Source organism: Protobothrops mucrosquamatus, unplaced genomic scaffold (genome assembly GCF_001527695.2).
Source record: "Protobothrops mucrosquamatus isolate PMUCROS unplaced genomic scaffold, P.Mucros_1.0 scaffold263, whole genome shotgun sequence".
Taxonomy (NCBI): Eukaryota; Metazoa; Chordata; class Lepidosauria; order Squamata; family Viperidae; genus Protobothrops; species Protobothrops mucrosquamatus.
This window is the reverse complement of record NW_015386610.1, coordinates 5,465-24,006: the sequence shown is the minus strand read 5'-3', so window position 1 is coordinate 24,006 and position 18,542 is coordinate 5,465. Positions and strand designations below refer to the sequence as shown.

Here is an 18,542-nt window from a genome sequence, read left to right as displayed (position 1 = left end):
GAATAAATTAATTAATTGCTCATTTTTCAGCTGCCTAGACATTTATTTCAGACTGTCACACTTGGCTGCTACTCTCTCACAGGTGAACAGATGCGAGAGGAGTTTCTAAGAACTATGTTTAATATAGGATCCTTCCTTTAGTGAAACAATTTATTTTTATTTATTAAATTTGTTTGCTGCCCATGTTGCTGTGATTGTTTTGATACAGGGAACAAAAGGGCAAATGAAGGATGAAGCAAGCCTCATCCTTTTGGAGCATGTGTTATACAAATGTTGTGAGGGGTGAAGCTGACCTCATAATATTTGTTTCAACATTCTGATGAGACTGTTAGATCCTGTGAAACCTGCATAATTTTGGATGATGCATCATTTTGGAAACAGGCCAAGAAGGAAATGTCAGCTTCTCTCATTATCAGTGGTTTCTGGTCAACAAGGGAAAGCTGCATTAGTTAAGTGTACTATTATCAGAGACAGAATGAGACCCCCAGCTTCCACTAATGACTTAACTTCTGAAAGCACTCAGAATTGTTTAGGTCAATTGTCTTTCAGTGTTCAGACAAGTCATGCCTCAGAACACCCTCCCTGAAGAAAAGAGTGATGGATTCTAATCTCGAAGGAAAAAAAGACTCTGGAATGCTGAAATACATAAGGCATCAGGTAATGCGAATTTCCATTACTTACAGGAATAATTCACTAGTGCAACATTATGTTTAGCCTTATATATATATATATATTATATATCTATGGTGTCTGGTAATACTGTATATGTGGTAGAATGTTGGCAATGCACAGTTTGCACTGCATGTAACATGTGATGGAAACATGATTCAGCTGCCTTACTGCCTTGCACCGAGACACTATGTGCCTAGTAACATACTGTAGGTCTCTGTGAAGTCTATCTCAGCACTATAGGACTGTCGTATTCATGACCTGCATGAATGCACTGTCGATAATTCAGATTATCTAATTTATCTATAGGTAGTCTTCAATTTACTACCGTATTTTATCTTAGAATTACTATGATAACTCATGTCAGTTGTTAAATTGGTTACCATCAGTTGTTAAATTGGTTACCGTTACAGTGCTCAATTTTACAAGCTTTTTTTTGTACTGCTTATTAAGTAAAAACTGTAGTTGTTAAAAGAATGCCATTGTTAAGCAGACACTGTGATTGTTAAGTCAACCCATTTTCTTCAATGGCTGTTTTTTGCTAGAAACGGAAGTAAGGACCAGAAACCATCAAAAACCACTAAAAATCTCAGTCATGTGGGACACTGCAAATGGCCCTAAATGCAAGCCAGTTGTCAGGCACCCAAAATGTGATCAAATGCCCTCAGGGTATATGTATGTATGGCCATCAGAACTCCAGAACTAGGTTGAAAGTAATTCTGGGGAGGTCCATCATAACTTTGAAGAATCACTAAGTGAGGACTACCAGTACGGTAGAAGCTATCTAGATAAGTGTTCCCCAATTTTTACTTGCATTTTCTTCTTGGATCAGTTTTCTATAATCTCTTTAAATAATAGATTGTCTGGCATTGCAAGGTCTCTGTGAAGAAGCTCCAGTCTTCAGTACTCTTATTCTGTGTGCTACATTCCCCTCAGCAGAACATTAATATGTTTGTGAGGGCCCTATTTTATATTACTTAAGGCATGGTTTTCTTTTGCAGGTGATGAGCCTGTCTCCAGCACCACTTTCACTGTTAATCAAGGCAGCTCCCATCCTCACAGAAGAGATGTATGGGGACATCCAGCCTGCAGCATGGGAGCTGTTGCTTAGTATGGATGAGCACATGGCTGGTGCAGCAGGTAAGAGGCTCCTCTCACATTCTAAGAATGCCCTCAAGAGTGCAAAAATCAAATCCTAAGGAATTGGAACTAACATAGTAGTTTTACCCAGCATTGGCTTCTGAGGATTTTCGATCTAATACCACAGAAATCTTCCTCTGATTTTGAGAACCTTTCCTATGCAGCCTACATTTATATGCATTGCCACCTTGTCTTCTCTTCATGATATTTCTCTGCTTGAAATTCAAAGACAATTACCTGCTCCTTTTGTTATCAAGTCTGCTTATCAGCTTAATGAGCAGACCTTCGACCTCTCAGCCTCAGGTACATCAGTAAAATAATAATGCTCCAGATTGTAGAAAAAAAAGATTTTTCATGGAATATTTACTTTCTGCAGCTGCCATGTTCCTTCTATGTGCTGTGAAAGTACCAGAGGCAGTTTCAGATATGCTGATGTCTGAATTTCATCACTCGGAGGCAGTGCAGAGATTGAATGCCATTCTCAAGTTCCACACTCTCTGGAGATTTAGATATCAAGTATGGCCTCGCATGGAGGAAGGAGCTCAACAAATCTTTAAGGTGAACAATGTACCACCTGATATATTTCCATATAGTAAGTATTATCACTACAGTACTTGAGTTAAGTGACACTTAGGTCAGGTAATAGATATGTGTTGGAACCTAAACTTTCATAATATATTATGCTAATTCAAAATTTATAAAATAGCATGCTGGCTTTCAAGTTTTCAAGAACCTTTTATCAAGTAAAATGATTAAACAAATAACAACAATAACAAAAACTCTCTCAACAATTATGAACAGAACCAAAAGGATAAGAGATGAAAATTTAAACTCTGGTGTCTTGAATCAACTTCCACAGAATGAGGGGATAACTTAATTGCAAATCAGATCCTTTGAGCTATAAAATGACATTAGTCTGTATCAAGGATTCACATAGCAATGCTTTTAATTTTTTTCTCGCCAAGTATAAATGGTCTGATGCTCTATCTCCTTAGGTGGAAATCCTTATGAAAAAAGGTTTATAAAATCTTTATGATTTTATCCTAAACTATGTGATTCAAAATCTGCCAAATTCATCTTACAGTCAATATTACCAATAGAGGAGAATATTTGTAGTTCAGAGTTGAACTGTGGGGTTCTTGCTACTGTCTGAGCTTGGTAATAAACTACCGTAGGTAACATCATCAATGCTAGAAGGGAACAAGGTTTGCTCTCTACTTATATACTAGAGCAGGGCTTTTCAACCAGTGGTATGGGTACCACCTGTGGTACATTGGCACCTGGCAGGTGGTACGCGACCATCCTAGAAAAGTGGTAGTGGGGGAGGGGAATGAGCTGAACCGGTGGCAGCACCGCACAAGCCTGAGCGAGAGATGGCTGGAGCTGCAGGGCTGTCAGGGCTCAGTGGAAGTGCCAGGATCAGTGCTGCTTTCCAGCTGATTGGTGCTTCTTCAGGGCTCAGTGGAAGCGCCAGGATCAGCGCCAGGTTCCAGTTGGAGCTCGGCGCTGATCCTGGCGCTTCCACTGAGCCCTGAAGAAGCACCAATCAGCTGGAAAGCAGCACTGATCCTGGTGCTTCTGCTGAGCCCAGAAGAAGCGCCGATCAGCTGGAATGTTGCAGCATCTCCAGGGTCTTGTGATTTACATTCAGATGCTTGGCAACTGATTCATATTTATGACGGTCACAGTGTCCCAGGGTCATGGGAAGTGACCAAAACCTGCTGCAACCACCCAGCAGACGGGGGGAATAAAAACCAAACACCCCCCACCCCACTTCCTCTGCCAATCCCCAATAGAAATGCTCACAACAATGAAAACCTCGAATAGGAGGAAGAGCGCCGCTGGGTGGGCAGGCAGGTGTCTTGCTCGGTTGTGCCTTGGGGGCCATTTTTTTCAGTGCCACTGTAACTTCGAACAGTCACTAAACGAACTGTTGTAAGTCGAGGACTACCTGTACTTTATCACTTTTTTCCTTTTTTTTTTTTTTTGGTCATCAAGTTTTTGACACCTTGCTAGGCGACTGGTGGTACTCGGATATTGCCATATCCTAAAAGTGGTACAATGGGTGAAAAGGTTGAAAAGCCCTGTACTAGAGGCTTGCCCCGTCAGTGTTGATGGGAGTGTTCTTTGTGGTTATTTGATTAGGCTGTTGTTTACTGTTGTTTGTCTGAGTTTGTAGTTCCTTGATTGGAGTATTGTTTACTTCTTGATTGCTGGTCTAATATTAATCTTCATGTTAATGTCTGCTTATTTGGGGGTCAATTGCTGTGAGGAGGTGTTTTGGTCTTTTTGTTTCATTTTTAGCTTTTTCATTTTCTCTTTTGAATGTAGATGTTATTTATTTCTATGAGCCTGTTGATGACTGATTTGCCTGAATGGCAGGCTTCCAGGGAATTCTCTAGCATTTTTGAATTTGGCTTGGTCTAGGATGCTTTCCAGTGGTTATGTCTGTTCATGTGTTATGAAATTAAGGAGTTTTCATCATGTCTTCTGACTGCCAGTTGGTGTTCATGAATGCGCTCTGCTAGTCTTCTGTTTGCTTGACCTTTACACTGCGTATCGTAGATGACTCCTGTTTTTTCTTCTGGGGCTGCTGGATCTTTGTGTTTACTTAGGATGTTTTAGAGCAGGGGTGTTAAACTGCTGGCCCGCGGGCCGGATACATCATAGTGAAACCGCGCCCACCCCATTGCTGGCAATGGCAAAAAAGTCACGCTACGTCGCGACACGTCACATGACGTTGCGTGTTTGACACCCCTGTTTTAGAGGGCTTTAGTTGGTTTGCATGCTATGATGATGCCATGTGGTCGTAATAGTCTATTGGTGGTTTCTGAGATGTTTTTGTTGTATGGCAGTGTTATCCTTTTCACAGCTTGTGTTGGTTGTAGTGGGATGAGTGGTCATGCACTTTTTAATAAAATTGCACGGGTATCAATTATGTTGGAAGATGTTGTATAGACAATCTGTTTCCTTTTCCTGATGTTCAGGGTTGCTGCAATATGTTTGTGTTTGTCTAGTATTATTATGGAGTTTCTCTTGTGGCAAGTTGGGTAGTTACTTTTGTAGTGGAGTACCTGGTTTGTTTGGGCAGATTTAATATAGACTTGTGTTTCTAATTTGCCGTCATTGCCTCTGCTGATGAAGATATCCATTGTTGTTGTTGTTATTTTCCTCTTCCCTTGTGAATTTTATTCCTTTGATGATGTTGATAGTTTCATGTGTCTTCTCTAATTGTTTCTTTTTTATTATAACAAAGGTGTCATCAATGTCCTGGATCCATATTTTGGGTTCTATGCATGGGAATCTCATAGATTCTATATCATCATGGTCTCTGCTATGAGTCATGAAAGCAATAGCAATAGCACTTAGACTGAGACTTATATTCTGCTCCATAGTGCTTTACTGCACTCTCTGAGTGCTTTATAAAAGTCAGCATATTGACACCAACAATTTTACTGATCTCAGAAGGATGGAATCTGAGTAAACATTGAGTCCCATTAGGATCAAATTCCAAGTTGTGGGCAGATTTTGCCTGTAATACTGCATTCTAATCACAGTGCCACCAATTTTTCCATCAACTCTGAATAGAGTTTGATCTAGTTGAGTACTGTAGACCACACTTGTGATAAGTTTGTTTTAGATCACAGGTGTCAAACTCGCCAAGTCACGTGACGTGTCATGACATATCATGACTTTTTTTGCATTGCTGGAGCTGGGGTGGGCACAGCCTCCTTATGATGCAACCGGCCGTGGGACAGCAGTTAGACATCCCTGTTTTAGATTCTCAGTTCTCCTTCTTGATTCTTCTGATGACTGATTTCACTCTTCTTTTGCCTTTGTAGAAATATAGAACTAAACTTTCCCTGGATAAAATTATAAATAATCAATTGTACTCTTGCTCAATTGGTGGGAAAGATAAAGCAGTGGTTTGTAAGCTGTAGAAAGCACTAGAAAAAAACATTGTAGAGACTAAACCTTCGGGGGGGTGGAGTTTTAAGAGATTTTATCAGAAGTCTTAACTATTAAAAAAACAGTCAATTGTTTAAAGCAGTTTCTAACATAGTGGATCATACAAATTCTCTATTAACTATGCCATATTGAGTTTCTGAGATTTAATCTAGTTGGAGCTGATAGGCAAGTTCTAGTTTTTAGAAGCACTGAGAGTGAAATTCTAGTATACCATTTTTAAAGAATGCTATGAAGTAAACTGCACACTGTAATCCCAAAATAGCCTGGTTCCTTATAGTTGTTGAAGTGTAAATGAAGTCATTTAGAGGGTCTTGTCACAGCCCTTTGAGGTAGGCAAAGTCTCAAAAAACAGGAAGACACAACATGGAGTCTAAGGAATGAGCAAGGTGTTTAACAGGGGAATTTTAGAAAAGATGACTCAGCCCAGAAAAAGCAGAAAGGGAGAGAAAGAAACTCAAAATATTCCCACCTTGATTTTCTTTGGTATAAGAGAAGAATAAAGAATATTGTACAGACAAACTCTGACAGACTTTCAAGATTGTGATATTTCATGCCAACATGGATTCCAAGAGTCATCTTTTCTAAAATTCCCCTGTTAAACACCTTGCTCATTCCTTCTCCCTCCCCAAGGCCAAGTCTATATTCCTTCACATTTGCAGATCTATCGTTCTCCCATGTGAACAGCTATTTTAACCCTATAATTTATAGCTGAAAGGAAATAATATATTAGTATTATGTTTGTCAAGACATATGGTAAGATGATATAATGAAAGAAAAATGACCAAATTCTTTGGCCTTCAAATCTCCATTTCCTAATACTAGTACTTTTTCTGGATGCTCTATATTGAGAAAAAAAGAAAAACAGTACAGAACTTTTGGAATATATACCAATGTCTATGAACACTGTCTTCCCTCTTTGATCAAAGCTAATTTTTTTTATTATTTCAAACAGTTCTTATAGTGCTTGGAAAATGCTTGTTTGCCTAGATAAGAAAAAGTTTGCTTTGCATTTTATTTATGTATTATAATTAAGTTTTAAAAAATAAAGGAATCCTAACTTAACCACCCAAAAATTTCAAGAAGGAATTACTTGCTTTTCCATTGTATTGTGTGAGGAAAAACTGTATTTTCTAATTCTTCTTTATCTCAGGATAGAATTAAATAAATTGACATATTTTGACATTTCCTTGTTCCTGGAAAAATGCATTTTCAGGAGAGATATACAAGAGAGATTATTATTATATTGAATCTTCTGGGCTTATTTTTACAGATTCCTCCACCAAGTATTAACTTCACCCTGCCCTCTCCAGTGCTTGGAATGCCGTCTGTCCCTATGTTTGACCCTCCATGGGTTCCCCAGTGCAGTGGGAGTGTGCAGGACCCCATCAATGAAGATCAGTCTGTAAGTAGGACTTTCTTTGGAATGGGCACCTGTATTTTAGAAATGAAAAGCTAACTGTGGTAGAGGGTGAAGCCAGGGAGAAAAAAATATAAGACAGCTTAATAAATCCTCAAGGCATCTTTCCTCAAGGCATCTTTTAGAAATAGGATTGGCTGATTTATGCTTAGTCTTTTGTTTCTTAATATGCAGTATAATAAGTTCTAATTATATGCTTCTGGAACTGTTTTTGTTATCAGCCTTCTACAGCTATTCTTTTTTTTATGTATTGTTTTATCACAGAGAATAAAATACAAAACAATAAAACAAACAAGCAAAATGAAACAAAACAAAAGCTTACATTCAACCCTAACAACAAAAAAGAAAAAAATTCATGTACAAAAGAAAAAGAAAAAGAAAAAGTGGTCAATTAAATTTAACATTTAACATGCAGGTTCCGCCCTGGCTGGGTGCTGAAAGAAAAGAAAAAGCAGTAAATTCTCCTCCCCTTTTACAAATATATATATATGTTTAGGTTTAGCTAAACATTACACTAAATCTTCAAATCCCTCTGTTGACCATCTGTTATTATATTTAGCACGTAGAAAGTCTACAAATGGTTTCCAGTCTCTTATACAGCTGTTTAGCCCATTATCTCTAATCAAAGCAATTAATTTCACCATCTCTGCTGGTTCAGTCAATTTCACAATCCATTCTTCAATAGTTGGCATATCTTTTTCTTTCTAGTGTTTGGCAAGTACAATCTTCGCAGCTGTCACCAGGTGAAGGAATAGCACCCCAAATTGTTTTTCAATTGGCTTGTCCATCATACCTAAAGTCTTCTACAGCTATTCTTGATTACACATATCATTTGTCTAATTGAGTCTAGGCATAACAATCTAGAACATTATTACAAGAATTTATTCTTTTCCTCATACAGAGAAAAATGCTGTGGGTGGTTGCCAGTCCCATTCTTCAGACATTTAAAAATATCTTGTCAATCTGAACCAGGAAGAAGCTTATCTTAATAATATAAGGGGTCTAGCTAAATTTTCTAGCTTTGTCCCTGCTTCATAGCACATATTCCATTTAATTTCCAAATAGTTGTCAATATCCTTCTCCTTTCTTCCTCTGTTACATATGCAACATTTGGTAATACTCAGTTTTCATGAATTTTGGCAGTTCTTCACTTATTTTTTTCCAAAATGAGATCAGATAACCTGCAAATCTCAAGATTACCCAATATATATTACACACACACTTTGTATAGTTTCATTCTTTTCTTTGGTGTGATGGGTGATAAAATCTGATAGTTGATAAATTATTCACAAAAATAATCCTGAGTTGAGTTTGGTGAAGTAGTATTCAAGTATGCAAGTGTCTTTATAAAAAACAGGGCAATTTTTTTTCAATTGCTTTTTTACTGGTTTGATTGCAGAAGTCGTTTTCAGCCAGGGCAGTATCACGTTCTCATCAACGAGCAGAACACATTCTGAAGAACCTGCAACAGGAAGAGGAGAAGAAACGTCTGGGCCGAGAAGCTAGTCTCATTACTGCCATACCTATCACCCAGGAAGCTTGCTATGAACCCAGCTGTTCCCCAAGCTCAGAGCAGGAAGAAGAAGGTGCACCCACTTTGTACTCTGGAATGAGTTTTTTGGGATAGCAAGGAATAAAGTCATCACATGAAGACATACACCACATAAGAAAGGCAGATTTTTTCTATATTTATATTATCAGTTATTTCTACTTCCAAGAACTGCAAAGGGCCATTACTGGTTAACATCACCAGAAGATGCAGAGCTGCAGTCTTTGTTCCTAGTTCTTTCTTTCTTTCTTTCTTTCTTTCTTTCTTTCTTTCTTTCTTTCTTTCTTTCTTTCTTTCTTTCTTTCTTTCTTTCTTTCTTTCTTTCTTTCTTTCTTTTGAGGAAGTAGCTTAATATACCTATTTTCTATGTTGAAAAAAGAATAAATTATACCACTGAAATTTAACAGTGTGATTTGGAGGCAATGAGGTTAAGGCAGCAAAAATAAGGCACCTGCAGACTACAGGAAATGCCTATCCCTATCTTAAATCATTGGTGGTATGATTGCTTCGGACTTCCTTAATTGGTTTCTGCTACTGAAATGCCATAGGACATATAAAATTGTTTTGTTACATGTAAGTCCAAGAAGAGCTTCAAGGGCCTCTGCAAATTTGTTATACAAACGATTCTGCTGTTGGCAGATTTCCTGAAAATGGATCTGGGAAGATCTGATACAAAATCTTTTCATATCCCTATATAGATACAATACAATACAATACAATACAATACAATACAATACAATACAATACAATACAATACAATACAATACAATACAATACAATACAATACAATACAATACAATACAATACAGTGTATTATTCATTATTATACAATAAAATGGATTTCATTGTTGCAGATAATCAGCAGACTACATAAATAAAAATTTAAACATCTTCTATTGATTTTATCAGTAGAAGAAGTCACCAACCTGGCATCACGCCGTCTGTCTGTGAGTCCATCGTGTACTTCCAGTACATCACATAGAAACTATTCTTTTCGACGTGGGTCAGTTTGGTCAGTGCGTTCAGCAGTCAGTGCTGAAGGTAAGGGAACATTAGATTGGGGGTTGTCCTATGAATGACTTATTGACTCTTAATTTTATTTCTGTGTTAAAATGTCTTGGAAAAGATGCTACCAGATTCCTGGTTTTTTTTGCCACTATAGACTGACACAGCTGTCTTCCCACAGTATTTAAAATACGTTTATGTAATCTCCAATACGAGGTGTCCTAATTCTCATCATGATGACAACTTTATTATCCAGGGAATAATCTCAAGTTAAATCAACAATTTTAATGTGACTTTATTTAAGATCCAGTCTGGGTTGGTCACCGGGACCAGAGGTTTACTCTTCTGAGCTTTTGGACTCACACTGGAGCCCATCTTCAGGGAACTTCTCTCTAACGGAATGTGTTAGACATTCCATTCTCTCGAGCATTCCGTTAGAGAGAAATTCCTGAGGATGGGCTCCAACGCAAATCTGAAAGCTCGGAACCTCTGGTCCAGACTGGATCTTAAAATAATATCCACATTAAAAATTACTGACCCAGATTGGATCTTGCATCATTATCCTGGGCACATATAGTGGTGAGATTCAAATATGTAAACCACCGATTCTCTGTGTGAATGCCGCTACCGGAAGTCCACTCTGGGCCTGGGCAACAAAAAATTAGCTACCGGCTCTGCCGAAGTGGTGCGAAGTGGCTGGACACGTATATTTGCCTTCATTCATGATATTATTTTAGACCCTATTATTTTGTGTGCCATTTAATGTGGCAGATGATCTTTACATTAAAACTGTGTCTACGTCGCTTGTGCCAAATCTGATCACATGATTAATGTTGTTCATTTTCAGTTGGCTTCTTTCACACAGATAAACTTGATAAAGTCCATATATGCATCTTATATAGGCAGCTAATCACATAGAAGAGTTTCTGGTTCCAGTAGCAAGCACACCTTTAGGATGATATATGAATCAAACATTACAAAAAGTGACTTGTGCTTTGAAACATCTACCCCTTTATGAGTGTTTACATTGTTTTGTCAGTAGATGCAAAAGTGGTATTCATTGATGAGTGGACTTGAGGTAATCTATCTCTTATTCAGGATGGGGTTTCTTACAACCAGATAGTAGTTATATAGATAAACAGGAATAACTATAGATGAAATGTCAGAAATATTTTGGACTTTACTTCCACATCTTTTTTAGATGAAGAGCATACAGCAGAGCACACACCAAATCATCATGTGCCACAGCCCCCACAGGCAGTGTTTCCTGCATGCATTTGTGCAGCTGTACTTCCAATAGTTCACTTGATGGAAGATGGAGAAGTACGGGAAGATGGAGTAGCAGGTACTCTTTTAGTTTAAAGTTTTGGAAAGCAATTGAAAATATCTGTACTTCTTTTAACAGCAGGCAGTGTCAGCTAATAAAGAAATCTTTGTCTTATATATATATAAACACATACCCTACTTAGGTTTCAGATTCCATTCGAAAATGGTGCATCAGAGCATTTTTCAGCAATTCTTTGAAGCAACTGTGTCTTTTCTTGGGATCACATAGCAGGGGAGATGCAACATTCACATGACTGCACAGAATGAAATATCTTTCCCAAATTATTCTACACATGCTGCACAGTCCTTATGTACATAGACAATGTGTATGCATAGAAGCATACACAGTCAGTATAATATAGTGTATGTGAGAGAATTCATATGACTGATAAAATTGTTAAGAAAAATTTGTCTCTCTTCAGTCTAAAGTTCTATTCAAATTTTTATTTGCATTTACATTGCCTGATAGTCTAGTAAAAATTGAAATCATTTAATATTCTCCAACAATCTTTAGTGTGTTTTTGATCTACTTCAATATTCTACATAAGCTTTACCTTTAACTGTAAAACTCTACATAGTTTACCCCTTTTCCAGATATGGATTCTGATAGAATTTGACACTGAAGTATGGAATGGCTTGATTGGAGTAAGTGTTGGACGTGATAGTGGAAAGCATTGAATTCTATCAACAATTGCAGATACTGGTTTATTCAGGGTAATCTCTTTTTTTCTTCTGAAGCAGTTTTTCCATGAATGTGGAATTTCACATTGGGTTTTGATCAGAGATTCCAGCTGAGTCTTTACTGTCACTTGAATAAAATTCAGGATCAGAAGGTGGCTGCAATGGAAGAGCTGGCAGAAGCAAAAGATCTGAATTCAGTATCTCATTAGCATCTTTTGGTGAAGGGGAATCCATAGATATTTTATCTTAAAGGACAGAAGGGCTGTGCTGTCTTGCTCTGTGTTCCAGTGATGTATTCCTTGAAGACATTTGTGTCCTTTCCCTCTTTTAGACAAAGGGCAGACAAAAATATCCTCCACAATAAGCAAATGTGAATTTATGAACAGTTATGCTTTCCATTATAACTCAGTTCTCTCTTCCCATTTCTATTGAGAAAAATACACTAAGATCATACCCTGTTCTAAGCCATAAAATGGCATGCTTGTATTTGATTAAGTGTCCACTGTAAACAGTTTCTTTCTATATCAAATACTACTACTAACTTTAATAGGAGTTGAGGACCAAATTGGATACAGCTGGCATTACCAAATGATGTTGTGTCAAATTCAGGCCAACAGTATATATGGTATAGGGTTTGGCAAGAACAGATGAAAAGTCTTTTCAATCCTTTTGTCTCATATAGTGAGCGCAGTGGCTCAACAAGTCTTGTGGAACTGTCTCATTGAAGATCCATCCACTGTTCTTCGACATTTCCTGGAGAAACTCACTATCAGTAATCGGCAGGTAGAGGTTCTACTTTCCATAAACATATGTATAAGAACTCAGTCAAAACTCTCTTCCAGGGGAGAGTAGCTTGTGGTCCCAGGATACTGTTTGTTTGTTTGTTTGTTTGTTTGTTTGACATATACCCCAGTCACAATCTAATGACTATCAGTTGTTTCTGTAGTATGTAAATATAACAATAAAACATCCATGATATATCTCAAAGATAACATAAAACAAAAAATAAAAGCAACAGTAACAAATGAAAACATGAAAATAAGTAAAAGATGGCATACTTTTTAGATTAGAAAAAATAGTTCCTTTTTTTCCAACATCTCCCTAAAGGTCAACAAGAATGGCTCAGTCTAATATCCACAGGGAGGCTATTTCAAAACAGTTTCTTCTACTTTGCCCTCCCTCACCTCTCAGAAGTGTGGGACCAAAATAGTTTCTTCCTAAAGGAACTAATGGGTTAGATTTATTATAGCAGGAGCAGGCACTCTTGAAGATACCAAGATGCCAGGCCATAAATAGACAACACCAGAATTTTAAATTGCACTCAGAAACCAAATCGTAACCAATGCAGAGTTGAAGAATCAGTATTATATTGTATGCTTGCAGTACCAAAAGCCAGTGAGTACATTTGCCACTGTGTTTCGCTCAATTGGCAATTTCTGAGTAGTTCAGAAATTGAGGGTAGTTCATTCAAAGTACTGCATACTGCAGTAGTCCATCTGGGTAGTAATGAAGATGAGTCCTTCTGAACCATATAGGATTTTAATTGGTGCACCAGCCAAAGCTGAGCAAAACTTCCACCTTTTGTTTAAGCAGGAGTCCAGAAGGATTCCTGAATTATTAATCAGCTCCTTCATCTGCTCCTTAGTGAATGCCCATACAGAGATAATGCTGGTGTTGACAGAAAACCCTGATGTACATACAGCAACTTCATCTTATTTGGATGGAAGAAAACAGTTTCAGTCTGTTCTTTTCCATCCAGATCCTCACAGCCTCTAGACAATCAATCAGAGGAGAGCTGGAAGGGACTTTGGAGGTCTTCTAGTCCAACCTAGTGCTCAAGCAGGAAACCCTATACCATTTCAGATAGATGGCTATCCAGTTTTTTCTTAAAAACTGCCAGTGATGAAGCACCCACAACTTCTGAGAGCAAGCTGTTCCACTGGTTAATTGTCTTCACTGTTAGGAAGTTTCTCCTTAATTCCAGGTTGCTTCTCTCCTTGATTAGTTTCCATCCATTGTTTCTAGTCTTGCCTTCTGGTGCTTTGGAAAATAAGTTGACCCCCTTCTTCTTTGTGGCAGCCCCTCAAATACTGGAATACTGCTATCATATCACCCCTAATCCTTCTTTTCTCTAGAATGGTCATACCCAATTCCTGGACACCAAGACAGGACATTGACAACATCTCTCTCACAACACAGTGGCAATATAAAGTTGGATATTATAGTTGATAAAGTGGTAGTTGGGAGAGGATGGAACTATGTGACACCCGCAATGCAAACACCCCCGGTATTTGTGTGTGTATATCTTTACAAAAGTCCTAGAGACCTCTCAGAGGTTGTTACCCAGTTGTAATGTTTAATGTAACAAATGGGGAAAATATTAAAAAGGCGAAAAGTAATCCTATACTAAATAAATTGCATTCAAATCAAATTTTATCCTGGCCCTGTCCGTATTGAAGCATGGCTTCTAACAGGTGGAGCAAAAATGAAATCTGGCCTTTGGCTGAATCCCCCCTCCCCAATGTGTTCCTGTCCTAGTTGGAACGAATGATAAAGTGTAATTTATTGAGGCATAAATAGATCTCAGATGTGTGCTCTCTCCTTTCCTTCTGCTTCCTTCCTCAGCATAGTTGCAAGGAAAAGATGAGGAAAATATCTGTCTGAAATTCACTTCAGATTAACTTAACTGAATCCAAATAAATAGCAGTGAATCTTTACTAAGTTTTATTGAAATAACCCAGCTTTAAATTTATGACTTATTTTAATAAATCATGTTTAAGGCTAACAAGATACAATGGAGAGACTGGTATTAGAATTCAGTGCATTCAATTTAAAATGAAGGCAACAATCTGCAGTCTCCTGCCAATACTAGAGAAAGGTGCTCAAGGTTCATTCAAGTTAGAGATAAAGTAGTTAGCATCTAATACAATCAAAAAACATAAGGAGTTCAAACATTTGAAGATAAGACTAGACTTTTATCAGACTAGGGTTCTGTTCAGATGTTCTGATTAAGTTTTACAGCTCTCCTGTAAGAAAAAACTCTCCCATGTTATTTATGGGAAAGCATTCATAATACTGCAACTTGTAAGGATTTTAATTGTATGTTACCTTAGAGTATAATAATTGATCCCTGTGCAAGTAGTGAAATTGACTGCTATGCTATAACAAGATTGAAAATTTCTGCTCTAACTGCAGGATGAATTGATGTATATGCTGAGGAAACTTTTGTTGAACATCGGAGACTTTCCTGCTCAGACATCCCATATCCTCTTCAATTACTTGGTAGGTTCTTCTGAGTCCTGGGCAGAACCCAGACTGTAAGCATTAATGATGCCCCTATCCAAAGTACAGACAACTGTGAATTTTGAATTAGTCACAATTAGTGTCACATTCAAGAAAGAAGTCCACCTCCTATGCAGTTTTTCTTATAGTCAATATGTTTTCTAGGTATTTGGCTTTGATTTTCTGAAGATCAAAAACATAGTTGAATTTCTCTAGTGTATACGTTGAACTTCATGCAGTTATATTTTGAACCATTAATGCTCAGCTCCATCCAGTCACCCAGACTCTACCCCAAATAGGGATTATAGGGTTGTAAACATTCAGCCATTTCTTTTTGCTGAAGAAGTTACTCCTTGTGGCAATCACATCTGTGATGTGTATTTCAGAGTTAGTAAAACCATGTATGTACCTTTCCAAAAGATTAAAATTTTGTGTGCTGTCACTCTAATTTCATTCTTATAGTTAAGATCAAATTTGAAATGCCCAAAAGCATATAATAATTTTTTTATCCTAACTTCTTCACAGAATTTGGAGCACAAATTAGATGTACAGAAAACTTTGAAATCTGTATAAAACATACTGCCTTCTTCTGGTTTACTGCCTCTATTTGTTTCATAGAATCATAGAATTGGGAAGTTGGAAAGTAACATAAGGATCCAGCTCTCTGCAATGCATAGGAAAACCAATGAAACTATTTTTCAGCAGCATCTGCCCATCTCTCCTTTGAAACAGTGAGATGGGCAGCATATACATTTAATAAATAAATAAATAAAATAGCTGTAATATTTTGACGTGGCACAGTACTGTATATACTCCTTTTTTAGTAGAATGCAATAGTTTTACAATCATCGTATGACCTACCTTGCTTTCTTCACTCTTGTTTGAAAAAATAGCAGTAGACACTGTGGAATTGGGGAAGATTCCTACTCATCATGGAGTTCTATTTGATTGATAAAAATATTAATTTTCTCATTCTGCTGGGAGCCAAACAAAATGGCTTTTCACAAACATACATGCAGAGACTACTGAGAGGAGGCTTTGAAGCAGCTTCATTAACCTAGAAAAAGATGTAGTTGTGTCAGTGATTTGAAGACAGTTGCTTTGTTCCCATGTATAGCAGAGCATATCTTGCAAAGGATTTGCACAAGCCTTAATGTTAACCTTGCCATAACATTTTCTAGCACCTTTTTTGGTGGGTTTTCTTCAATTTAACTTTATGAAGAAGATAAAAGTGAGGTTGATAATATAGATGTCTTCTAAAAAAAATTTATTCTATTGTGGTATTTTAAGTAAGTTTGTAAATTATTCCATATTTTCCCTTGGTAGGAATAGCCACCCAGATTTTCAATGTACAAACTACAATTATTGACAGAGAAAGACTAGCTCAATCTTACACATGTTCATATTTATCACTGGCCATCTACTTAGCTTTTGCTGTAAATTGGAATAAAAATTGTGTACTTTATGGAGACTTCCAGTTTTGTATTATAGCGAAACGGCCAAGGGATTGTGGAGCTCCGCACCCCATGGCTGGTTTTGCCCTGCCTGGGGACCCTAAATGGGTCTAAAGTCTCTCCGGAGAGATGACAAAGAAGGAGAAGCCCTCCGTCAATCACGGAAAGACGGTGGTCTCAACTTATGACTGCAATTAGAACAAGAATTTCCATTCCTAAGCAAGGTTAATAATAATAATAATAGTAAAGTTGGAAGGGACCTTGGAGGTCATCTAGTCCAACCCCCTGCTCAGGCAGGAAACCCTATACCATTTCGGACAAATGGCTGTCCAGTCTCTTCTTAAAAACTTCCAGTGTTGGAGCATTCACCGCTTCTGGAGGCAGGTTTTTCCACTGGTTAATTGTTCTAACTGTCAGGAAGTTTCTCTTTAGTTTTAGGTTGCTTCTCTCCTTGGTTAGTTTCCACCCGTTGCTTCTTGTCCTGCCTTCAGGCGCTTTGGAAAATAGCTTGACTCCCTCTTCTTTGCGGCAGCCCCTGAGATATTGGAACACTGCTATCATGTCTCCCCTCATCCTTCTCTTTGTTAAACTAGACATACCCAGTTCCAGCAACCGTTCCTCATGCTTTACCCTCCAGTCCCCTAATCATCTTTTGTTGCTCTTCTCTGTACTCTTTCTAGAGTGTCAACATCTTTTTTACAGCGCGGTGACCAAAACTGGATGCAGTATTCCAAGTGTGGCCTTACCAAGGCATTGTAGAGTGGTATTAACACTTCACGTGATCTTGATTCTACTCTCTGTTAATGCAGCCTAGCACTGTGTTGGCCTTTTTGGCAGCTGCAGCACACTGCTGGCTCATATTTAGGTGATTGTCCACTAGGACTCCGAGGTCCCTCTCACAGTTACTACTATTGAGCAAGGTACCCCCTATACTATACCTGTGCATTTGGTCGATCTGTTTGATCTGGGGGAAGCCCTCCAATCCAATCGGAGAAAGGCTAGCTGCACTCCAGTGACTAGCCTACTGGCATCCAAAGTCCAAAAGCACCAACTAAGAACAAATGTGAACAGCGTGTTGGAGCTGGGTGAGAATATTGATCTTCTCTACTCTATTTTGAAACTGCTGATTTCCTGGAAAAGATCCCCAAGAAGCAAAAAATCCTCTGAAAGTGAGAAAGAAGGGGACTATAACTCTATCCTTCCATAGACAGAAGCGGCGATTTAATTTTTATGGGGGTGTAAGGTCCCACCCCACTTTGCATCTGGGTTGTTGGTATATATAACTTTTCCCCTACCCAAGGCAATCCGTCTCTCATTGTGCACACATGTTTGTTTTTCAGGAACCATTCATCTGTTTCCAAACTTTTCCGGAATTCAATTCCAGTTTGGCAGCCCCCACTGCCACATCGCTTGCATCCGCTTGTATTACGAAGGGCCTATCCATGTCTGGGTGCCTCAGTACTGGTTTGGCAGAAAAAAGTCTCTTTAATCTCTCAAACGCTGTTTGGCACTCCATTGTCCATGTTAGTGACTGGTTAGGTTTTACTGAGGATGCTCCCTTTGTTTTTAGTAAGTTAGTGAGGGGCAGGGCTATCTGAGCAAATGAGGGGATGAATTGACGGTAAAAGTTTGCAAAGCCCAGGAAACTTTGTAGTTGGTTTCTTGTGTGGTGTGGTGCCCAGTCTAATACTGCCCTGACCTTCTCTGGGTCCATTTCAATGCCTTGTGGGGATATGCGATAACCTAGGTAGTCTATCTTTTCCTGGTGGAATTCGCATTTCGAGAGTTTGGCATATAGGTGGGCGGCTCGCAGTTTCTTTAAAACCACTCTGACTAGGTTGACATGTTCCTCTTTTGATTCAGTGAAGATAAGAATGTCGTCTAAGTAAACAAGGACCCCCTTAAATAGGTGCTCCCTTAGAACGTCATTGATTAATTGCATAAATACTGCGGGGGGCCCTTGTAATCCAAATGGCAAGACTTTGAATTGGTAGCACCCCATGGGGCAGTTAAATGCAGTTTTCCATTCATCCCCTTCCTTGATTCTCAC

At 38.3% G+C, this 18,542-nt stretch overlaps 1 protein-coding gene across 1 annotated transcript in view; it reads left to right on the top strand.

Annotated features, from left to right (window-relative positions):
• LOC107286248 (protein unc-80 homolog) overlaps positions 1-18,542 on the top strand; it is a gene marked incomplete at its 3' end in the record, with an annotated part of 101,153 nt that overhangs the window by 77,776 nt on the left and 4,835 nt on the right. Inside the window, 9 exon segments of the mRNA XM_029283891.1 lie at positions 550-657; positions 1,671-1,809; positions 2,186-2,367; positions 7,049-7,180; positions 8,595-8,781; positions 9,657-9,785; positions 10,951-11,094; positions 12,439-12,539; positions 14,952-15,038. Of these exon segments, the coding sequence (XP_029139724.1) occupies positions 550-657; positions 1,671-1,809; positions 2,186-2,367; positions 7,049-7,180; positions 8,595-8,781; positions 9,657-9,785; positions 10,951-11,094; positions 12,439-12,539; positions 14,952-15,038 (1,209 nt within the window).